The 25,780-nt window shown below is 34.9% G+C and overlaps 2 protein-coding genes across 2 annotated transcripts; one reads left to right on the forward strand and one right to left on the reverse strand.

The window, feature by feature from the left end:
• Positions 1-6,232: 6,232 nt before the first annotated feature.
• On the reverse strand, positions 6,233-12,198 carry LOC123529998 (uncharacterized). Its single transcript, XM_053520697.1, has 2 exons — positions 11,929-12,198; positions 6,233-8,973 (listed from the first exon to the last, which is right to left on the reverse strand). Exon 2 carries the CDS (start codon positions 8,955-8,957, stop codon positions 6,717-6,719), a length of 2,241 nt encoding a protein of 746 aa, XP_053376672.1. The 5' UTR covers positions 8,958-8,973; positions 11,929-12,198; the 3' UTR covers positions 6,233-6,716.
• Positions 12,199-16,673: 4,475 nt separating this feature from the next.
• On the forward strand, positions 16,674-19,810 carry LOC123528922 (putative universal stress protein SAUSA300_1656). Its single transcript, XM_045308998.2, has 4 exons — positions 16,674-16,827; positions 17,472-17,552; positions 18,328-18,434; positions 18,825-19,810. The coding sequence occupies exons 1-4, from the start codon at positions 16,752-16,754 to the stop codon at positions 19,014-19,016; spliced, it is 456 nt and encodes a 151-aa protein (XP_045164933.2). The 5' UTR covers positions 16,674-16,751; the 3' UTR covers positions 19,017-19,810.
• The last annotated feature ends 5,970 nt before the right edge of the window (positions 19,811-25,780 follow it).

Genomic DNA, 25,780 nt, shown 5'->3' on the forward strand with positions numbered 1-25,780 from the left:
ACCCAATTTCTTATTAACGGTCACAACAACATATTGATTATTGGTCGTCTCTACGCATGTAGTAAGTTTAAATATACTAATTTTACCTGACTTAATCGAGTGAGCCGTTGTGGGTTGGATCATTACCCTATATAAACAATAGGGGTTTGTCACTTGAGCCAAAAGCAAGCTTGACCTTATCCTCGTCGTCGTGGCCCTCGGGTTGCAGCGGCGGGGACCCAACTCGCTAATTCGATACTCGCTCTTTTGATTTTTTTTCATTACAGTTGGCTGCATGGATGAAAGTATATGTTATTGTTCCTTTCAGAGAAGTAATAGGCGAGTTCGAATCCTGCAGTGGGAAGTATTTTTTTCTTTTTTTTTCATCAGAAAAAATATCAGTCTTGCGCAACTTTTATACTCATCTTTTGTTCTCAATGAGTGCCTTTAGTAAATGTTGTAAATATCTAAGTTCAGCTTTTAAGAACAATGTTTAGATTGATAGAATAATTATGGGAAGAAAACATGAAAATCTACAACACTTTAGTATAAAACAACAGAGGAACAATGCGTATCCCTGATATGATCACTTATAGGATTATGTTAATATCTTGTTCATTTACGACTTACTTCTATATAGTGTCCGCCTTTCAAACTGAACACGAAATAATAATCTACATTTTCATGAGAATGTCTTGATTTTGCTAATAATAACATAATGTCGGATCAAGTTCAGAAAATCATGTGAAATATACTTATTTGTTTATAGGAACGATACAGATAAGTAATGCGTGAACTAATATTAAGGATATGCCTTTAACTGGAATGCTACTAAATTTTAAAGTTATAAAATAACTAAGAACAACTACCAAATACTGTCAAAGACGTTTCTGTTCTTGTTGATACCCAGGAGATTGAATTAGGGCTAATTTGGTCCTTTTGTTTGTAAAACGGTGTCATTCAAAGAACGTATGGTCGTTGGAATAAAGAGTGAAAGAGTGTGCATACTGGGTGTGACATTGCGGGATCAAATATATTAAATATATTAGATTCCTTATGGGTATGATATTATTATGATAAGTTTCCACAATATAATACTTTATTTATAGAATATTATGAGAGAGGGGTTTGGAAACTGCGATTTTCAAGGAATTGCCAGTTATGTTCTTTAAGGTGATACTGCTTGTTTGATTATTATAGTTTATGCATACGTTTCAATCTGCTTATAGTTATACCCGTTGAATATATGTGATAAATGCCAGATGGTAGTGCAGCATTCAAGTTTTGGTCGGACATAAAGGTGTTATATGCTGTTTCTTTGACTTTCTGATTGTTGTTTTGACATTTCTCTTGCTGATTCTTGGTGATTTCTTTACTTTTGCAGTTATGATATTTGTGTGCTTTGACCAACTGAAATCTGTACTTAAAATGACACCGGTGTATTTTTTTCATTCTATCAATTTGATAATTGTGCTATGAAATATCTGTGTAATTGTAAATACTTGTTTTTTTCTTTCTTTTAAGTAGTCTCTAGTACCCTATAATTATCCGGGTTGAACTTCATTGACCAGTCCTTTTTCTATGCTGCTAGAGAATGGCGATCATATTGCAGAATTTGTGTAACAAGTTAGGATTTCCGCATAAGATACACAATGGTGTGTTATGGTGGCAAATAATCTACTGTTATTTTTAATAGAGTCGTTAAATGGTTAAGGTAAATCAGGAAGAATCAGGGGCCTATTGCTAGGCTTGGAGAACTGCAGCGAGAACAGGTAGAGTACTTGAGGACAACTGTTAACAACGACACTTTGGGATATGTCTTTGAGTAATGATTATGTGCTCTTTGATGCTAATGGATGGACTCCCAGTGGAGTTTATGTATTATTTTATGGTGGTCAACCTTTTCGAAAGCGTTAGCAAAGTGCATTGCCATAATTGTCAGTTTGCTGGTCATTTTCTAGATTCTCGAAGACCTCTTGTGTAACAGTTATAACTTTTGTTTCACAGGTAAGCTCTGAACTGAATCAATATTGGTTATGACTGAATAGATCATTTCTGTCGAAGTAGGACGTGGTGTTAGAAACTAAAATATGTTCAATTATTTCATAGGCAATGCATGCCCAGGATATAGGCCTATGGCTGCTAGTTTCGGATTTTTGGCTTCATCGAAGTGACTGCATTCTTCCATCTACTGGGGCTTGCATAGCTTTAAGCTATAGTTTGAATATATCTTTTTATGATTACAGCTGTCCTTTGTGAATCTTCTGTAGTAGTCTTGCACAGGCTTTATTAGAATTTCACCCCTTTGATAACTTAACCATGCTATTCTCTGCTATTTTCCTTAAATTGGGATTACGCACTTCGTTGTACATAAGATGTAATTTAACCAAAGAAAATGAAATCTGAAAGGAGATGACCCGGGGATGGTGCTTAATATTGTTATATCGTAATGTAAGTAAGTCGTTGGTCTTCTAGGATCATCCGAGTGTTGATTGCATAGTAAAACTCCGTGTCCCGACTTCGGGTAAAAACCGGTTTTGTTTCTATGCACATATGTATATAATCATGTATAAGAAATGTCCGTTTCTGCACTATATTTAGCGTACTGCTGTTCCCCAATTCAATGTGTCATTTCAAAAGTCTTAGTATCGGTGCAAAGTGTATGTGCCCAGCTACAGTATGATACCTTTCTATGATATTTCTGCCGAGGCAGTTGCTTCGTATTGCCATGTCGTAATTTAATACCCAGGAGATCAAATTAGGGCTAATTTGGCCATTTTGTTTGTAAAACGGTGTCATTGGTGTGATATTATTTTGATAAGTTTCAACAATGTTAGACTTTATTTATAGAATTTGCTTATTGTTATACTCGTTGAATTTTATGTTTCTTTGATTTTTTCTATATTTCTGAGAAGATGTTGTTTAAAGGGACTTCTATTCCTAACTCTAGCAGCCTCTTAAAGGGTCCAAGTACCAGCATTTCTACAATATTCTACAATATTGGGGAAAGACCTTATAATGATGCTACAGACCAATTTGGTGAAGATCGATCAAGAAGATAATGAGATGATGTGTCTTATGCGGAGAGTCATTTAAATGTGTTTATTTTCTATTTCTAGCTCTAGTGGCCCAAAATGGGTCCAAGTGCCCCATTTCGATCAAATATTGGTGAGGACCTTATATTGATGGTACAGACAAAGTTTGATGAAGATCCAAGTAGTTCATAAGAAGAAGTCATTTAAATATATTTCTATTTTTAACTCTTACGGTCTCTAAGAGGCAAGCTAAAACATTTGAACAAACCTGATAGAGGGTCTTGGTGTAATTCTTGTCAGTAGTTTCGGAGTAGCTGTCATCTGAAGAAAAATGTGGACGGACGGACGACGGACGGATGGTGAGCGATAACAATAGCTCACGCACCGAGTACTTCGTGCTCAGGTGAGCTAAATAATAACCAAGGCAGGCATATGAATTAGTGAACATATGTCGTTCAGATTGTATTATAATATGGAAGGCATGTCTAAAGGGATATGTGAAGTTTCCCACTTAAAAGTGTAGTTACTAATGTTCTAACTTATAGTTTGTTGAAAAAAAAAACAACAACAACACAAAAACAAATGGACATGATTTCATAAATATGATAATAAAAGTTCTGGAATTAATGTTATTCAGCTGGTGAGATCATTGGGGAAGGCATGTATGACGTTTCATCCAGTTGCGATGAGTAATGATTCAGATATTACCTTGTCGGGTATAGTAAACATAGCGTTGATACACACCGTCCACGACGACGGACGTAAAGCAATAGGTCATCAGACTTACGTTATGTTGAGCTTATGTGTTTAACTACAAAAAGGAACTTTTCTCAGTTTAGCAACAATATAGGGAATAACTTTTATTTCGTTTAATTAAATTCAGACCTGTAGCTATTTAGATACTTAGTTCATCTTTCATGTTTCAATAAAAAATTTCGAAGTGCTAGAATGAGAATTATTTCATAAAAATGACGACCTTGATCACTGTCTTAGCAGTATTCTAATGCAGGTATAATTGAAGTTTCATTTAGATGAGTAATGACCCAGATATAATGGTGTCGGGCATTTTAAACATGTTTTTACACACGCCTGCGACGTCGAGAGATGTATAGCCGTAACTCTCCGGAGTTACTTCATGGCTAGCTAAATTTCTATTTCAGGCATTTGAAAATAAGATAAGCTTCAATACACTGTTTACTCATTTAATTGCAATACTTTTTGACGCTCCTCCGAACATGACATATTAATACGAGAATGAGCAAAAAGACCTTTCTAACTGCATAAAGATTTTTTTCTTTAGTGTTTAAGCACTGGTCTATGTGTGCCTGCAATTGTCAACATTAAATGCTAGAAAGGCAACATTTCAACAACAATTCTATGAAATAAATAAACTGAACTATTTGTCTATGGATTGCCATGCAAATATAGTCAATAATAAGAGAGAACCATTAGTTTGAAATAGAAAGTCTTCTTATGTCTAACGCAAGTCTATTTTGGGGTGGTGTTACTATACGGCTAATAACGCACAAAAAGCTACCAACACTGGAATGCTATCTCATAGTTTCTGACTTGTCAGATGATTACCTTTCCAAAAATAGCAATGAACTTTATTCCCCTAGGATGGTACCGCTAGCCAAAACTACTGTGTCTGATTCATTGACTAATAGGCAACTGGCATGGCATGACATCTCGTAGGTAACAAAGTTATAGACAAAAGGATCAGGAATTTTTCATTTTTCAACATTTTAAATACAGTAAAACGATGATTACACATTATTTTAAGTCAAAACATTTGCATACAAATTGCATTTTAGAACACTTCATGGAGTTATTGAAACAGGTCAATATTCATTTTGCTTAAGGTAAAATACATGCAGGTAAAGAAACAGGCTGTCTGCTTTGATGAATGATGAAGTTTTCAAGAAATTCTTCCCAACGTTAAATGAAATGAACCATGTCCAGATTAAATTGTGTTTTGTGTATAAATTATTTATCGTTGATATATCCTTAAACTGGTCCTTCAACGATAGACACTGAAGTGGAAGGATATAGACGACTGCTTGCTTGGAATACACATAATGAACGAGATGCATTTTATTTATACGAAAACACATGACAACATACATGGCATATAAAACAGACAAGAAACAAGCTGAAAACACAGGGACATCGTATTGTAAAGGCAAGTAACATTTACTGCATGTTTTTAAATTCTAAAGCCGGTTTGCATATTTTTACTGTATTATTGCTAAAAGTAATTTTACCTAACACATTAAGGATGGTGACAGCATCCGGTTTACGTTCGTTTAAATTCAACGTTTTGCGTGACGCCCAAGTTATATGGTGAGTCATATATATTTCCAGTTCTGCTGTCTCTGATGTTTGATAAATTAACAATTTCGATTTACGTTTCCATATTATTTCTAAACATTATTGTTTTGTTTTCTTTCAATCCAGACATACTGAGGTCTAACAGTTTGCTTAGCATCTATTAGTATAGACTTGTTTTCAAATTATCAAATGCTGAAATACTTCAAAACAATTTAAACTCTCTAATAAAAGGTTTAGTGTGTGCAATCGGTTATATTAAGAAGAGATTATGACCCAACTGTTTTGAGACGCACTGCATGTTCATGTTCAACCCTTTTACAGTTGGAAGCTACGCTCCCCTCTTTGACTATTGTGTCTGACGGAGAAGGGGGAGGACTCTATAATAGGCAGTTTTTAAATCCCACAGGGACTGAACTGTTTTGTTTTCTGTCTTCTGACCTGTTTCTTGTGGCCCTATAGGGTGTTCCTGTTGATGCTGTGTCTTCTGCAAAGGAATTAAGTACGTGCGTTTTTGGTTCTTTAGGTTTGCTTTTTAAATTTACAAGAGCATTTTTGTGTTTTACATGCCATGCCTTCTGTCGCCATTACGTCTGAAGGGATTCACCTGGCAGGGATTTCATTAATTTACACTTTCCTGAGACTTTGGAACATGGTGAAGTAGGAGTGAGGTTGGTTAGCTGATTACCATAAACCATTAAATAATTAAAATATTTATATAATCCAAAACAAAACTAACACAACTTAAACATGTTTCGGTTCAGCGCCTTCACCAGTAACAACGTAAATAATACAGGAAATGACGTCGCCAAATGACGTTACATATTTTGGCACAACATGAACTAATGATTATTTTTTATTTTACCAATAATCCATGTATTAAGATTAACTGGATCAAAAAGAGAAAAAGATGCAAATATTTTCCACTGTAAAACAAATCTAGTACATTCTATTCAAAGTATTTATAAAACACATAGGCATTTAAACTTCGTGGATACAATGTATCAAGTTTGTGAATCTTGTGTTTCTTTTAAAAGTCTGTGAAAATCATCATAAACAAAATCAGCTGGCATGTAAGAAAAATCATCTAACGAATGATTATCAGAATTAAAATAATTAGCACCATTTGATGAAAAACTAGGATCAGTAATGCTTCGTATTGTGAATCTATGACTGTTCATACGCTTACTCAGAGGCTGAGAAGTCTGTCTGTTAAGAATACATTAAAATATTAATACAGTTACCCTGTTCATAGGCTTCGTCATACAAAAATAAGTACAAATAATACTGTAACCGTTACCTTGTTCATGGGTCTTATCATACAAATAAGACAACTGTGGAATATAGAAGTGTACCAACTTAAAGACTTGCCTATCATATATTACCAGTTAAGTACCATAACTTAATACGTTTTAATTTTAGTACCGTTTGTGTTTCGACGGTCCAGGGTAACACATCAATATCAAAGTTCCATCGCAGTGGTTCTGGAAGACGACATCTATCATCGTATTTGATAAAAAGAACGTCATGCTTGCCTTTTCTTCCTTCATAAAGCATCGGCATGATCAAATGTTCCAGTTGAAGGTCGCTACATTGTGTATCACCAAGATACCCTGATGATAAAACAACGATAATTTTACGGCTTTTGCTGAATGCATCGGCATAAAGTCTAAAAATACTTTTACCTGGGTGAAAATCCCTATCAGGTAAGCATACATGTAAATGGCACTCATTTTCCAGAAATGGTACCAGCACACTAGAGACAAAAAATAAATCGGCATCGGAATGTGATACTATCAAATCATATTCCTGGTACGCAATATGAAGTTGTGGCTGATTACATGGTAAAGGTTGATAAATATATCTTCTTACTGGAAATTTGATAAACCATCTAAAATATAAGTTGATAAACATGCTTAAAAGCAAGTTGAAGATAAATAAGATCGTGAGTGACACCAAACTTTGTACAAGATTTGCGATGGAAAACACCTTTTCTTCGTTTGCGGATATAAAATTTAAAAGTTCATTGATTTTGCGCTCAATTATATCTAAATCAGTACCATTTAGAATATGTTTTTCTATATCTTTATACAGGTATTCATCGTCAAAATAACGAAACAATGACATTCTGGTATGAGGCAACATAACAACGGCATATGGGTGCTGGAACTCTAGAATTTTATGAGTATTTTTCGATTTTAAGTATACACGTCTATGGAATAATACTCGATGAATGCCATATCCATTTTTGCACATGCAGAACTTCACCAGTGTGGAATAAATGTCCAAACCGTCGTATGAATATGCAGATATTTCAGGAAGTCCTTCATCGGTAATGCTATTAATGTTACGGGTAGCAAATAATCTTCGTAATCTAGAACCTACCGAGCATACTTGTGTGATATATCCTCCACATACTTCCCGGATTGGTCTGTTATTGATTGTGTATTCTACAGATATATCATCGTTTTCAAACATGTGGTAGTAGAAGTATCCAACTGACAAAATAAGACTTCCGACCTCCCTATACATGATCTTTGTTTGTGGTGTCAATTCTTCGATATGATATACAGATATTATTAACATTTTTTTAATCATTTTATTCTGATATAAATTAGTTGTCTGAAGTATTTCAGAAGTCACCAGAACACATTCGTATTTTCCAAAATCATATTTACTTAGCAAACTTATCCGGAACATTAAATTAACAGAATACCACTGTTTACTTTCATTACTTGTATCTCGGCTTATATTCAAGTTAAATATATATCTATTACTCTTTGCCAGTTGTTTTCCGTTTTTTATCCAGATTGTTCTAAAAGCAGTACTGTTATTGTATAAATAACTGCAAGATATTTCAACATCTTCACCGATGTATCTGAACACGGATCTATTATTATATGGCAGATAAGAGCCGGATGAATCTTTATGTATTTCTTTTGTTGAGGTCTGTAATGTGAACTTTCCCTCCATATTCTGAACAAAAATTTCTTTTACATATGCAGGGTAGTTCTCGTCTTTATATAATTCAATTACATCTACAAACCCCATCGGGTAATCTTTTGTTAGGTTAGCGTCATATCTGTATAAAAAATTTTCGGTAAGAAATATATGAACCGAAGCTACAGTTGTTGTTAAAAGAAATTCTAAAATCACGAGTAAAAAGACTGCATGAATGAACAAATACACAAGAAGGATTATTCCTTTACTAGGTGTTATTCCCACGTACCTTGCATAGTTATATGAAAAATAAAGAACACACAATAACTCATGCTTTATGCAATTGTATACGGAAATCAAGTCCATAAACGGGATCGCATGATCAATGATAAATCTCCTTTGATGTTCATTTCCCAAAACTCTGTAGATAACGATAAAGTTGGCTATGAACATTACATTCAGTAGTTCGCGCGAATGTCCCAGGCTATTAGTATCATAACTTCTGTTTGCACGTTTATGTCCGGCAAAAAGCCACCACCATGTGTAAGTGATAACTAATGTAAATAAAACGTTTACAGTCGTTTTATCATGTGCACCGTCGTGCGACCATAGAACTAACAGGATGAAAGAAAGCGGTACACAGGCTTTCACCAAAAGCGCTTCGAAAATCTTCATAATTAGGTATGGCAATCTGAAGAATAAAACAAAACATAATTTTGTGAACAACTGACAAGATTTATCCTTTTAACTTTTGAAAGACTTTGTTCGACTATAATTTTCGAGATAAACAACGGCATAAATTCTACATACTTTAGAGAAAGGACTGAAAAGATGTCTTTTAATGGATTAAGAACTAAACTTATAAGCCTCATCCGACAAGATTGATATCTAATTCGAACTGTGTGGCTATACGGGGAGTTGTAACAGAGATGTACAAGACCGATGAGAAGATAGAGAGTGGAAAAGCAGTAAAATAGGCGTGTCTCAACGTTGTTTTTATAAACAGTTTGGTTACATTTGTCTGCACTGAATGTTAATTTCTTTCTTTCGTTGTCTTTTTGCTTACTCCTGTATTGTGACCTTCGTCTGTGGTCGTCCGTCATTATTGAAACAACAGAACGAATAAATGCGTATCTACCAAACGTAGTAATGTTGCGTATACAAACACTCAACGAGTGTATTAGCATCTTTACATATATTGTTATAACATATTGCTCAGTTACAAATATTGTACAAACATTATCTGTTGATTTCTAAAAAGTGTTGCCCCTGTAAAGTTCCCTTGTTCTGACTGCAAATGCTTTTCTACATATGTGCTTAAGTTTCTTATGAGTAATGATTAATTCAATAAATGTTTGCCTATTTGGTCACCTGAAATAATAGACTGGTATAAACTTTTTTCTTAAATCATTGTACAAAGCACATTCTAAAATAAAATGATATTCATCCTCCAATTTGTTACAAAGTTACATTTTCGTACGTTAACTGGGTCACTCTACTGGAATCATTTAACATATCATACCAATTTTGTAAAACTGATCTTTTATTCTTTGTCTTAAATTATACAAAAATATCGTAGAGTCTCCATCGGTCTGAAACACCCATACTTCATGAAAATCTAGAGTGCACAATAAATCTTTTAACAGTGAACACCAGTTTTTTTCTGTTAGGGTGATCCATAATATCTTGTTTCAACATAAAATACACCTTTTTAATATATCTGTTTTCATCAGATACCAGCAACTTTATGCAAAATTTTATAATATTGTAATATCTCGTATTCTGTAATGGCATTCTTCCTATTTCACCGTAAATAAAATCATTTTGTGTATATTTCTTTACACCTAATAAACGATTGCAAAATTGCAAATCAAATAGTTCTACATACACGTGATAAATTAAATATCTTAGTGTGAAAAACTTTTTTAATGTTTGAACGAAAGAAAGATAGGTGTTTTAGTTCATTTAGTTACATCGATTATACTATGCATTGTCAACATTAATGAAATGTTGACGAACTCCGAACTCCAAAAATGGTAAATGTAAGTGGAAAATATTTGGGTAAATGCTATTAATTAAGATATGTTTTTTTTTTTTTTTATATTTGTTATTTATGTATTTATCATCCTTAATGTTTGTAATTAATTAATAAATTAATTATTTACTTTTAATTAAACTGTAAAATTAAAAAGGATAATAATCTCCTTCATCCTACGTGTAAGAAAACAGAACTCTTGTGCACCAAGTCCACTTCGCCTACAAACTTTCAAACTTCTGAATTCCGGAAACTTCCAAAAACCGAACTTTTAGGCTGGTCCGGAGGTCGTTCGGTTTTCGGAAGTTACACTGTATTAACTTTTTATAGTTAAAAATGATTTAATCCAATGAGTATCGAGAAAGTTTCAATTTTTGTCACATATATACATAGTTTAGTTTATACATAATTTATATTAGGTCGATTGTGAAGGAAGTTCTACAACTTATGTTAATCACTCTCGACACCTCATTCCTGATGGAATCCATCGCCACGAGGGTATATGTACTTGAACACTGATCTGCTTAATCGAACTAATCCACTGATTAAGCCTCGCCTCCAGAGATTTTGTGTGTTGAAAAGGAAATAGTCAGGCTGTTTGGAAATATCAAAAATATGTTTTAACTAGACGTTCCGATTTTCAAAGTATTCACGAAATTGACCCTGTACCAATACTGTCTGTCAATTAATTTATAGTGGGTGTTTCATAGTACTGACATATGATAGTATTGAAAGTAATCTATTGATTTTAAATTATAGTGTAAAAATGTTACACAAAACAAACCAAAACACCACATGTAACATTTAAACTACTACGAGTAGTCGAATGACGAGTTCATGTTGTATTTATGTAGGTACTTTTATTCAGTACGATAGTGGTTTTTACCTATTAATAAGGCAAGGTAAATCATGCTGATTTCCCTAATCGGCAAATGAGTCTATAACTGGAACACTCAAACGTCAAATGTTTTTAGAAAATACGGGTACTAGGCTATCGTAGATTATTTTTATATTGTTAAGATGAAAAATGTAATATATAAACTGAATACTCTACATTTAAGTAAACGTTGTTAAAAACGAAAACCAAAAAAGGAAGTAATAATGAAACGCACTCACTCTATATATATGATATTCCAAAAATAAATATCTCAATGTATACGTGTAAATTATCCATCTGTTATCTCTAATTGGTTGGGAATGTATGTCACATTTTGTGTTTACTGTGTTATCGCCATTTCTTAAAAACTGAAATACCTGTATACAGGATGTCCCTTAATATGTGGGTTGTCTATTAATGAAGTTATTTTTAAAGGTTGTCAAAATAGAGATTGTTCGATTGCTAAAAATGATATAGGAGAGATCGTGTTTGTACACAAATCCGTTGTATATTCTATTTTTAGAACTGATAAGACAAAGATCGGGTGGGCAGACGCCGAGCGTCCATGTTTTTTTGTTAACAGTGATGTTTTTCTAACGGCTTAAACTTTCTTAAAATACAAATAATATCAATAATATTTTGATCAATGGCAAGAATATAAAACAAACAATTTATTGATAACTTTTAATCATTATTTCGAAATAAAATGGATTAATAATGATCGCTTAACTTACAGTGTTTTTTCTGAAAGTTTGGAGCATCGCTACGCCGCTATTAAAATCATATGTCATTTAAAACGTTTATTCATTTTCAAAAGATATTTGAATAAGAAAATATGAAAATCGTAAGCATTTCAAAACTTTTTGAATTTTTAAAATCCATAAATGAACGTAGAAGTTGTTAAAAGTTGAAAAGTCCGATCCCATACACAAACGATGTAAAAATATTTTGTTTTACCCACCACCAGATAAACAGGTGTTGATGCGTGACGTCAGGGCGATCACTCCTATATTTATCATTTGTTTAAAATAATACTATCTCAACGAAATTAATCGGAGAAGTTGGAGAATGTATAACTTCAAATATATCATTTCTTTCCTATTGTTTAACAATTCTGGTACTAACTAAAAATATGCATTTGTTCAAAAGTTTTTGGTATTCTATTAAAATGTCGATAAAAACTTAATTAAGAAGTTCAACAAAATAATTTCTGTCTAGAAAAAAATCTGTCAGATTTGTTGGGGAATGCTAAACATGAAATATATAATTGGTAAACTTTTGCAAATGCAGATATCAATACGAATATATAACGTGCGGTATGTCCGCTTTGTTATTTATGCAATTATTTGGCTTGTATGAGGGTTTTTAAAGTAGTTAAACTGATTTTTTTTTCGGAATATACTGAACCAGTTTTAAAAAAAACACAGTAAAACGAATGAAATTTAAGAAGTCCAAGTATACATATAATGGCCGTTCGTTATTTTGTTTTTGGACTAACATTCCAATAAAGAATTATGTCGTTACAACAGAAAAAGAAGATCGGGTGTTAACTTTTGTGTAAGAAAATTACGATCGAATCATTAAATACAATCCTCTGAATTTACTCTAGTGTCTCTTTTCGAGAGCAGACATTCTTACGCCGCCATATTTATTTAGCTTGCGAAAGGAGCACGCTGATTTCCATACAATGTTATCAAAACATACTTAAACGCAGTAGGGTTAAATAAAACAATGTTGTTGAGAAAGGGCACAAGAAAGGGAAGTAATATTAGGGTTGTAACAAGCATCGACGCTGCAAGTTTGATATCGGAATTTTAACTACGAGTATATACTTCGAGATTTAAGTACATACATTTACATTTACATTTCTGATATTTTGAAATACCCGTTCGATGTTATGGCGGATTTTCCAAAACAGGTGGTCTTGAAGTGTTGATTTTTTAGTTGTGAGAATACATTCAATTTTACTATATTAGAATTCCGCTTTAGCCAGGATATTGATACATCCCAGTGTTTTGTTTATGTATTCTATTTTTAGCTCAGTGTCAGTACTATTTTACTAAGATTTCTGCCAATACTATTGATGTCATCAAATATTTATTAGGTAAATCATTTCTTTACTTACTTTTGCATCATTTTAAAGTCAGACTGTCATGATATTTATTATATTTTGTAAGTTATTGCATTTTAAATTGATTACAGTGCAGCATCCTTGTCTGGCCGCAGCCATTTTTGCCCCATTGCATTCTGGGTAGTTACCCATGACAACCTAGTAGAATTCCAGGAATAATTCCAACTGTCAAAACAATTCTAGGCTAAATTTCTTTAATTTAAGCAAAGGATCAGAGTTTCTAAGGTAAAAGTCATTTTATTTAGGAATTATACCTTTGATTTATGTCCAGTTTTCATGCAACTTAATTTATTTTAGTAGTTTAAACTCTGATTTTTATGATTAAACCATAGTTTTGGCTGTTCCATGTACACATAGTTTTGATGTGTACATTCTGCACACAGTTGTACATTCCAGAGTTTGGTTGTGTGCACCCACATAGTTGGTGTGTGCACACATGTTTTTGGTGTGCACTTGGTCAGTATAAAAGCTTTTTGTGGCTTCATTGAGAGGATTCCAGACTTTGAATTTGAAGAGCTTAACCTATTTTTGGTAACTGCCCATATTCTATTTTTGACTTAAGAATTTTTAAGATTTGATTATTTTGGCTTAAGTAAATAATTTTTAACAGTAAATTCATAATTATAAAATTTAATACTGAGGTTTTTTGGCAGACATTTGTTCCATTTAAAGATTCTAAATATTTAATATTGTTTGTTGTAAACTAAGATGTTTTGCTGACACATTATTAGTATTTATTTAGAAACAGTATTTTATATGCATTGTCTTAATTTTTGTTAGGGATAAAATAAATAAATTTGCAGTTTAAATTTATTTGATCTTAGCGATTTTTTGTTAGTGTTAAGTAGAACTTTAGTAAATCTTGGTAAAATAAGTAATCTAACTGGAGTAAAATAGCCTTAGTGAATCGGCCACAAAGCAGAATTGCATTCGAACCCAATCTGTTCTTAACCACGAGACGGGAAATCGCAAGCCTGCATGATAGTCCAGTTTTACGTAACCACATAGCCAGAGTTCGAGATCCCAGCCCGGTAAATCCTACTCAACTCCTCTTGCCGAACCACAACCATGCAGTCCCGAAACCATCCGAGCTAGCTAGAGCGCAACACTTTCTTGGTGGCAGCGGTGGGATCCTTTCAAATATTCAACAGAGAGGATCCAGAGATTCGAACACAAACCTATAGACAAAGAAACGCTACCATGGACAGATATTCTCCAGTTGAAAAAGTGGTATACTTTAACAGAGGTCCTGGTTCAGAATCCCAAGGCAATCATCTCAACGATAGATGTGAAGATCCAAGCCAAGACTACCAAGCAGACCTACAGGATGTGGATCATCTTTCATTTTTCTCTTGGACGTAGATGCGTCGGGGTTTGGTTGTTTAAGTTAAAGGAGCCCAGTGGAAAGATTACCAGACGAAGAGATCTTTGCACCTTTTGATTTCTCCATAGAATATAGAGCTGGATGTAAATAAGGACATTGTGATGCCTTGTCCAGATGCGAAGTCCGAGAGATTGCACCTGTCATGATGTCGACACAAGTGAGTCATTAAAATGTGGTACATGCAAGAAGTGTAGGAAGAGGGCAGATGATATGATGCTAGAGTTAAAAGGGACACAACATCAACACATAGTAAGCAGGAGAGATCACAATGAAGATCAAGTGGAGCAAACAACAGAAGTTCGTAGTGTTACAGATCAAACGTCACAACTTTGTGTTTCAAAAGACATCACCGATCTGAGATGGATGTACATCAGCACTGCAGGCGAAATTGCTAAACAGCAAGCAAAGGACACTGATATTGGACCAGCTTACAAGGCAAAGGTTGAGAACAAAAGGCCTAACTGTTCAGACATGGTGATAGAGAGTCCAGCCTGCAGACACTACTGGGTAATATGGGATAATCTACACCTCCAGAATGATGTCTTATACAAGGATTTCAAAACATTGAATGGTAACGGTGAGTATAGGCAACTGATTGTACCACAACAGATGAGGAAAGAAGCTATACACCAGATCAAGGGTTCAACGCAATAAGGGCGTATCTACATATAATAAACATATGTAGATTCGCCCTTATTGCGTTGAACCCTCGAGATGCATGATACCGTACTATCTGGACACCTTGGAACCAAAAAGACAAAAGAAAAGATTTCCCAGAGGTATTACTGGTTCGACATGAAGGAAGATATACGTCTTTATATCATGAGATGTGACATCTGTGCAGCTGATAAGCAACTTCAGAAACCTCCTAAGGCAGCTATGGGACACCTAAGAAGTGGAGCACCAACGTACACCTTAGCTATTGACTATCTTGGACCATTCCGGGAAACACCTAGGCAGAATAAGTACATTCTGCTGATGACTGATTTATTTACCAGGTACGTAGAGATTGTGGTTGTACCAAACCAACATGCAGATGATTGTGCACGCCGAATTATGAATGATTTCATCTCAAGGTGGGGAACACCTTTGTCTATTCACACAGATCAAGGGAGGACATTCGAAAGTAAACTCTTTCAAGAGCTTTGTAAACTTTTAGAGGTGCGGAAGACTAGAACAAGTCCAAGAAATCCGAAATGTAATGGTCAGACCGAAAGATTCAATAGGACATTTCTGAAGATGATTAAGGCATATATAGCTGACGAACAAGATGAATGGGATTTATATCTCGGTTGTCTCGCAGGTGTATACAGATGTACACCATGCGAATCTACCAAACTGACGCCTAACCTACTAAGTTTAGGCCGAGAAATCCTACTCAGCTCCTCTTGCCGAACCACAACCAGTCCCGAAACCATCCGAGCCAGCTAGAGCGCAACAATATTATAATTCTAATGCAGAGAAATCTACGTTCAAGACCAAATGTTCGCCCAGAATTCATCAATTGGTGTATCATTTAAGAAAATGTTGAAAAAGACTCTGATCCCCCGCATTTTTCAAGTAAGGGGAAATCATATTCTTTAAATTCATCACAAAGATAAATGTACGTAAATTTAATCTCCATTTACGTTCCTGATACTTTGGAACTTCTCTACATGTAGTTATAAGAATTAACCCAAAACAGGTGAACAAAGTTTTGATTTTGTTTAAGTGGATAATTTTTCGACGTGATAAAAATCTTATCTAACGATTAAAAGCAAATTAAACCTACGTCTAAAATACCCAGTTACACCCCATAATTCACCATTTGCAAGCATTAAGAACCCTGAACACTTAACTCCATCATCGAAGCACGTACGACTACGCCCCTGTCTTTACACTGTATTTCATACAATTTTGTTTGGCTCTTCTAATTTATCACCTGTATAAGAAAGTTGTATAAACAAGTTTTCACATGATGGGCCACTTAATATATTCATTTATCTTTTAGCAAAACACAAAATGAAACGTGAGTGTGTATAACATACAGTGCTGTTGACAAGATGGCGAACGTTAAAGAGTGTAGAACAGTTGTAATTGCTATGGATTGTAGTGAATACGCACAAAAAGCTTTTGATTGCAAGTATAGTTTATATTATATTTAAGCGATATTGTAATTTGGAGTCATATATTATATAAGATAGAAAATAGCACTGCTAAACCTGTAGGTTACAACGTACACCATCTACTTCTAAGTTAGGACAAGGAATGAAATAAAGCTTCATTATAGTAAGAAAGCTACGACCACAACACTAAAACCTTCATTTCTGTAAGAAAACTACGACCGCAACATGAAACCTTCATTTCTGAAAGAAAACTACGACCGCAACATGAAACCTTCATTTCTGAAAGAAAACTACGACCGCAATATGAAAACCTTCATTTCTGTAAGAAAACTACGACCGCAACATGAAAACCTTCATTTTGACCGCAACATGAAAACCTTCATTTTAGTAAGAAAGCTGCTATCGTAACGTAAAAAACTTCATTTTTTTCTAAATATTTTCCAAAAGAGTTTTAATGCATCATTTAGGTGCAAAATTTAACAAACACCGAACTCCTACGCGGAACAATATAGTTACATTTTTGTCGGTGCTAAAGAAATTAGCAAGGATTTTACGTTCAAAATTACATATATTACTAGATAAGAAATATTCATTTTAATTTCAATGTTCCAAAACATCAAACGACGAGATAGAGTTTGTGTTGTTTTCACATTGCAGGGTACTGGGGGAACATCAGGAGAGAGTCAGACAAACTTATTCTGGTCCATGTGCCAGAATTCCATACAGTCGTGCAATCACGTGAGTATAATAATATTGATGTAAATACTCTAATCTCACTTAATATGATTTTTATATTTGTAAAGTAACGACTATTAAGAACATGATATTTAATAACGTTGTCTGTTAGGACGTTAGTTTGGTCATGATTAAAGAATGTCGCAAAACAGCTCAGATAAAGACCCAGAAGCAAAGGCCGCATATACAGAGAGAAAAACAAATTTTGCCAATTACCCAGACTCTTAATTTTGTAGTGAAAGATCTTAATACTTTCATAACAAAGCAGCAAAGCGAATGTAGTCAACGGTGTGAATAATATTTGCATTTTGTAGCCAAAATTTTAACAATGCAGTCAACGATATTAAAGTAATATCGGAATATTGCCGCCAAATATCATAATATTATGACCAAAGTATTTGATGGTCCTACTAACGATTGAAATTACATAATGCATCATTAGGACTCAATTACAATGTTGGAAAGTAAACCCGACGTATAAATTGCAAAATGACTCGAAATTTAGAATTAGAAATGAAGAAGTTTATAGATCTTTATTTGCATAATGTAGTTAAATTTAGTAAGATTTATTTATTTATATTGGTCTGTGCTTACCTGTAATCAAGTAAAATATCTACCCTATATTATACATGTGCCAATACTAGCCATGAAAACAACAAATGACTAATCCAATACAGAATATTATATAAGTTATTCTTATTTGAATTTACATGTACTTGTAATGTTGTAATGAATATTATCTTACTTTATTAATACGTACAATATGTCGACATTAAAGCAATGGAAATTGCGGACTTCACAAGTTTAACTAATTTGTATGCTGAAGAAGAGCAGATGACAAAAGATTTCATCGAAAAACTTACCACTTTACTCAAAGACAAACATGTAAGTTAATGAAAATTAAAAGTTTTAAACTTTTAATTCCCTAGAATAGTAAGAACTTACTTGCTCACTTGCTTTTATGTTGATCCGTGCGGGCAAATATGATGTATACAGGAAATTACTCGTTTAGCAAATGTCGCAGCTTTAAAATGATAACATTTGGGTATATCTCCTGAAACGGTCTTCAGTCAGATTCTAGGCACACTTATCCCCATAAACAGCTTTTCTGTAATCATTTATATTAATTTCTTTTGGATTTTGTTTAATTTGCCAGAGTGCACAATGTTGCTAATGTATCGAATGTCTTCTTATTGAATGTACATTATAATTCATTGACTGGCATTCAATTTCATATATGCTATTTTGACATTAGGTTTGTTTTCATTTGTTCAGACCAATGGCAAGGTGAGTGCAAGATATGGGCGACCAGGAGAAGTCATTGTAAAAGTTGTAGAAGACGAGGACGCTGATCTAATTGTCACTGGGTCACGTGGTATGGGAACCATCAGGCGCACAATTCTCGGTAGTGTCAGTGACTATATCATTCACCACTCTCCCGTTCCAGTTATAGTCTGCAAACATTGACATGATTATCCTACTCAAACAAGAGGTGGCTCGATGATGAAGCCACATTACTGCTTTTCGGCCATCTTACTATACGGATAATATTAAAATGAATTCTTTGTTTGTTGTGAAAAGCTCGAAATAGTATACCAAGCTATATCTATCGAGGATGATCTTATTGGGATTTCCTCTGAAAAATAGAAGATACCTATACACAGTGTTTTTTTTAGATAATTAAAGAACGTTAAAGCAACACGTCATAGTTCAAGTACATTATAATTACGAAGCAGTCCATCGTATATGATGCAAGCATTTGCTGGAAATATGGTGAATCATTTTATTTTTCTGAAAACGTGTAACTAGCTATTGATTTATTTGAGACGTGATCTCTGTGTCTTTTATAGCGCATCCAAAGTTTACATACGTCAGGTAAACACACAAAATAGCATTACATGAAACTATTAGTAAGTGTAACGGTACAGAAATCTTAATGTTTTTCATTTAGATACATTACGTACTGTTATCTTTACGTTTGTGTTGTAATTGGTCGATTTCGCCAAAGATTAAGACAACAGATACTATCTGACTACTTTATGGCATTTAATATTTTAACACAATATTTATGCAATCTTGTACTTTGTTATCCTAACAGAACCAATCAGTACACATAGAAAACTGCTATTGTAAAAGCAACGTACATATAGTACAATTTGTCCTTTCATGCTTAATGTCATCGTACAAGAATTCACTGTTCACCGATTTTGTTTCTATTCTATGTGTATAGATGTTCAATGCAAAATAAATTCAAGGCTCCATTCAGTTTTAACGGTGTTAAAATTAAAACGTAAGATGGTCCAGTTTTATGACCGTTCAGTTTCTCAGCTTGAACATTTCGGCTTGGGTGATTCCAATATTCCCGCTTTCATAGCTTTGGGTATTGTATAATCACCCCTTTGATATGGTGCCTGCTTTTTAATGTTGTCTTTTGGCAGTTCGTGTGATATACAGGCTCCATAATCTCAGATCTCCTTTCTTAATTCCGGTTTGTTTAGTTCTTCCCAGTTTTTGTTTTGTTTCGGGCAAACCCATTATTTTAACCGGGGACACAACGCCGCTTTTCATGGACTTACACGCTAGTGTATCATTGAAGGTTCCATGTGCAAAACCATATGGACACATCTGCGGATGTCTCTAAATTGTTTTTGTACTTGTAGCATTTGTAAATATTGAGTTCTGCTCAACCCGGGGCTAGAGTGCGTGAACGGTAGCATTAGTTTCCATTACCTCCATGAACAGGCTCATTCAAACCGAGCCTGCAACATTTTCGTTTTTTTCGGGTTCCACTTTATCTATTCCATAATAGCATTAAGGCATACATGGCCTTCTATAAACTGAAACATGTATATCTAATCTCATAGTTCCCGGAAAATATACGAACAGTGATACTTTATTTGATTATGTCTAAATGTGCGCCATTGGTTTCGAAGCAATGCAAAAGAGACAGACTGACCTGTAGCTACTGGCAATGGACTTTGAGAAGGTACATCAAAACCCATTTTATGGGAATGTTGTATACAAACTTCGTAAGATTTTGGTTCATAGTAATTTTCCAATCGTATTTCATGAAGTTATAAAATGTTTTACTAAAAGATGTAATGACTCAACTGTTTAAGACACAGCCTATGTTTAGTTTTCAAGCATCTTATAGTTGGACACTATGCTTTCCTCTTTGATTTTGTCTGATCGAATTGATAGAGGATTGTATGATAAATTGATCTAGTTCTTAAATCTCAGCGAGACTGAGCTTTTTTATCTGCCTTCTGACCTGTTTCGTAAGGGTCAGCATTAAATATCCCGCATTAAGTGTTCGCCCGCATTGAATGTACACTAGTAAGCCTTTGTTAAACCTAACCTTTAGTCAGTATCTTGTACACTCAATGCATGCGTACATTCAATAAGGGCGATTTAAAGTTGGCGGTTTCATCAGACCCATAAAATTGTTTCCCTTCTTGCTCTATCTTCTGCAAAGACACTGAGTACATGCGTTTTGGGGTCTAATTATCAATTTACAAGAGCATGTTATGCCTTCTGCTGTCATTGCGTGTGTAACGGATTTACCTGATGTGGATAACTTTTATTTACACTGTTCTGTGCCTTTTGGAACGTGGTGATAGTAGACGGGAGGTAAGGTGCACATTAACCGTTTAAAGCTCCCAAATAGTGGTTTTGCAACTGACTGTTCCAAGGCGGTGCCCAACTATGTCTTCCTTTTTTTCTTGTGCGTGCGTGCGTGCGTGCGTGCGTGTGTGTGCGTGTGTGTTGGTATGTGTGAGCGCGCGCGTGTGTGTGCGCGTGCGTTTGGGTGTGTTTGTGTGTAACCTTGAATTTACCTTAATTTTATGTTTTTCTTTATTTATCTGTTACTTTTGCACTAATGTTAGAGCCTTTTTCAGAGGGGATTTCATTTACATTGTGTTGTTTAACTTGTTGAAAATAGGGTAAGTGTGAGACTGGCATGCCCTAAACGCGTTTAAACCCCCAGTATCCTTTATATAGGTTACTGACCGTTCCAAGGCGGTGCCCCTATTTTCAACTGGTTGTTTTGTATGTCTTGTATTGTCTGTTGCGTATGTTTTCTTGTTTGTTGTAAGCGTTTTTCCTCCGCCTCATTCCCCCTATTACCCTCTCCTTTCCCTTGCTTTTGCGCTACTTTTTGCATCCCCTCCCCCTTTACTTTTAGTAAGTTTTCGTGGCTCCCCTTTGTTTTGGCAGCCGAATTCTAAGACGGTGCTTGATTTTTTTTTCCTACTTGTGTAGGTGCGTTTGTATACTTGTGAGTCTATAACGGTTCCCTACTGTTTTCTTATGTGTTGCTTGTTCGTTTTTCTATGTTATTCAGTTGATCGTAGTTGTGTGTTTATCTTTGGTACATGAGTGTCTGCGCTATTGTGGTTTACATTCTTGTGCGACTGTTTTTAAGGAACATGGCATTACCTTGTATATTCGTCCTTGTTCAACTTTCCCCATCGGGTTCCTTCCCCCAACCACACACCCGACCCCATTTCGCCCCTTACCATTTCCTTCCCCTCCATCAATATTTAGCATAAATTAATATGTACTTGTTGGATCTTTGAAGCAACCCGTCTGAAATATTTTTCCATTACAGTGTCTTTTTGTTGTGGGCCTACCAAGCAAATGCGTGGCTCTGGGGCTGTGTTTTTGGTGCTGTGTGCTTCCGAGAAATCTATCCTTACCTATTATCCTTTGGTCGTGTGCACGTCAGCATGCTGTGAGTTGCGGTTTGGGGAGGCTGCGTTTTTAGAACTTGACTTGTATTAAAAATTCGTTTCCGCGAGCATTCATACAAAATGCGTAGTCCGAACAGGTTTACTACATTTTTATACCAACACTAACGTAAATCATTTGATCAGATAACAATGCAGCCAGTAGAGCAAATCGTATATGATATAAATTCCATATCTAGTTTTGAAATTAAAGCCAGACATTCATCAGAATTCAAATAGATTACAAATTTACAGTCATCGTTCACATTGGGCTTAAATGATAATATTTATCAAGAAGGTAATATTTCTAAAAACCTATATATCGATATCTTTTTATTTTAAACATTATGAATAGTAAATCTATGTCTCATGGAATTAGACGCAATGGTTATATTAAGCGCAAATCAAAAGTCAATATGTCTGTTGCAGACCTCGATTTAATTCCTTGGAATTCTGGTAAACATTCAATCCTTTCGCGTCTCACATCTTTATCTGTTCAGTCTTTTAAAAAACTAGACGAGGAAGCGGACCAGTATGTTATTCAAACAGATCCGTTTTACGCTGTATCTTATCTTTTTCAAAGTTACAACACACTCCATCCACATAATGACACTCAGGGGAAGCAGTTTTTAAATCCCACAAGGACTGAACGGTTTTGATTTCTGTCTTCTGGCTTGTTTCATTGGGCCCTTAAGGGTGTTTCTCTTGATGCTCTCTCAAAAGTTTGATACACAAAGATATGTTTTCAAGGCCAGATAAGGACAAAATCTGAGGTAATAATAGCCCGAAATACAAAGGCTCGAAACATCGTATGAGGTTCCCATTTGCGTTGAGTCCTATACGGATGAGTTTTGTGAAAGCTGAAAGAAATCACCCAGTACCATATACTTTTCATATGCATGCAACGTATAATAACATTTGCTCTGTAAATATTACATTTTTCTAAAATTGATACCGTCACCCTGCCCTAACTAATGAACCGAATCGGCCGTGAAACCCCTCAAATTGTAGATCAAAATATTAACTTTAAAAATATATCTTCAATATTAGAGAGTGACAAACACATAAGTCACAGTAGCCCGGGATTAAAACAGGCTTATAATGCGATTTGCACGCGGTTCTATATACCTGCTGCGTTTTGTGAAAGCTGAAAAATACACAACTAGTGAAATATATATTTCGTATGCAACTCATAGTAACGTTGGCTCTGTAATATCAATTTGTTACTCTAAATTGATTTCGTCATCCCCCCCCCCCCCCCCCAAACACTAAACCGATTTGGCAGTAAAGACCCTCAAATGGTAGGTCAAAAGCTTAATACACACAGATATGTTTTCAAGGCCAGATAAGGACAAAATCTTAGGTCATAGTAGCCCGAGTTACTAAGCCATGAAACATCGTATGAAGTCCCCATTTGCGTTGAGTCCTATACGGATGAGTTTTGTGAAAGTTCAAAGAAATCACCAAGTACCATAAATTTTTCATATGCATGCAACGTTTAATAACATTTGCTCTGTAAATATTACATTTTACTAAAATTGATACCGTCACCCTGCCCTAACCAAAGAACTGAATCATCTGTGAAACACTTCAAATTGTAGATCACAATATTAACTTCAAAGACGTATCTTCAATATTAGAGAGGGACAATCACATAAGTCACGGTACCCTGGGATTAAAACAGGTGTTGTTATATTTTCTGGTCCTTCGGGATCATTGATATCAACTCATTTAGATTTGAAGATTGAATACTGCTTAAGCCGGTGCTAGGGGGCGTGGGCAGTGTTGCATTTTCCATTACTGCTCATGAACAGACTCAATCAAACCGAGTGCTCAATTTTAACTGTTTGCATTGTTTTCGGTGCTTCCGAGGGATCTACTTTCCAGATTTTTTTTGTAATACGATTTGCACGTGGTTCTATATACCTGCGTTGAGTCGTATACGGCTGCGTTTTGTGAAAGCTGAAAAATACACAACTAGTGAAATATACCTTTCATATGCAACTCATAGTAACGTTTGCTCTGTAAATATCAATGTGTTACTCCAAATTGATTTCGCCATCCTCCCCTAAACACTAAACGGATTCGGCAGTAAAGACCCTCAAATGGTAGATCAAAAGCTTAATACACAAAGATATGTTTTCAAGGCCAGATAAGGACAAAATCTTAGATCATAGTAGCCCGAATTACTAAGGCTTGAAACATCCTATGAGGTCCCAATTTGCGTTGAGTCCTATACAGATGAGTTTTGTGAAAGCTGAAAGAAATCAGCCAGTACCATATATTTTTCATATGCATGCAACGGATAATAACATTTGCTCTGTAAATATTACATTTTACTCAAATTGATAACGTCACCCTGCCCTAGCCAATGAACCGAATCGGCGGTAAAACCCCTCAAATTGTAGATCGCAATATTAACTTCGAAGATATATCTTCAATATTAGAGAGGGACAAAAAACATAAGTCACAGTAGCCCGGGATTAAAACAGGCTTATAATGCGATTTGCACGCGGTTCTATATACCTGCGTTGAGTCGTATACGGCAGCGTTTTGTGAAAGCTGAAAAATACACAACTAGTGAAATATATATTTCATATGCAACTCATAGTAACGCTGGCTCTGTAAATATCAATTTGTTACTCCAAATTGATTTCGCAATTCTCCCCTAAACAATAAACGAATTCGGCACTAAAGCTCCTCGAATGGTAGATCAAAAGCTTAATACACACAGATATGTTTTCAAGGCCACATAAGGACAAAATCCTAGGTCATAGTAGCCCGAATTACTAAAGCTTGATACTTCGTATGAGGTCCCCATTTGCATTGAATCCTATACGGATGAGTTTTGTGAAAGCTGAAAGAAGTCACCCAGTACTATATATTTTTCATATGCATGCAACGTTTAATAACATTTGCTCAGTAAATATTACATTTTACTCAAATTGATAACGTTACCCTGCCCTAACGAATGAACCGAATCGGCTGTGAAACCCTTCAAATTGTAGATTACAATATTACCTGCAAAGATATATCTTCAATATTATAGAGAGACAAAAACATAAGTCACAGTAGCCCGGGATTAAAACAGGCTTGCAATGCGATTTGCACGTGGTTCTATATACCTGCGTTGAGTCGTATATGGCTGCGTTTTGTGAAAGCTGAAAAATACACAACTAGTGAAATATATCTTTCATATGCAACTCATAGTAACGTTGTCTCTGTAAATATCAATTTGTTGCTCCAAATTGATTTTGCCATCCTCCCCTAAACACTTAACCGATTTGGCAGTAAAACCCCTCAAATGGTAGATCAAAAGCTTAATACACACAGATATGTTTTCAAAGCCAGATAAAGATAAAATTTTAGGTCATAGTAGTCCAAGTCACTAAGGCTTGAAACGTCGTATGAGGTCCCCATTTGCGTCGAGTCCTCTACGGATGAGTTTTGTGAAAGCTGAAAAATCACCCAGTACATGTACCATATATTTTTCATATGCAT

The sequence above is a fragment of the Mercenaria mercenaria genome, chromosome 13 (genome assembly GCF_021730395.1).
Source record: "Mercenaria mercenaria strain notata chromosome 13, MADL_Memer_1, whole genome shotgun sequence".
NCBI classification, from domain to species: domain Eukaryota; kingdom Metazoa; phylum Mollusca; class Bivalvia; order Venerida; family Veneridae; genus Mercenaria; species Mercenaria mercenaria.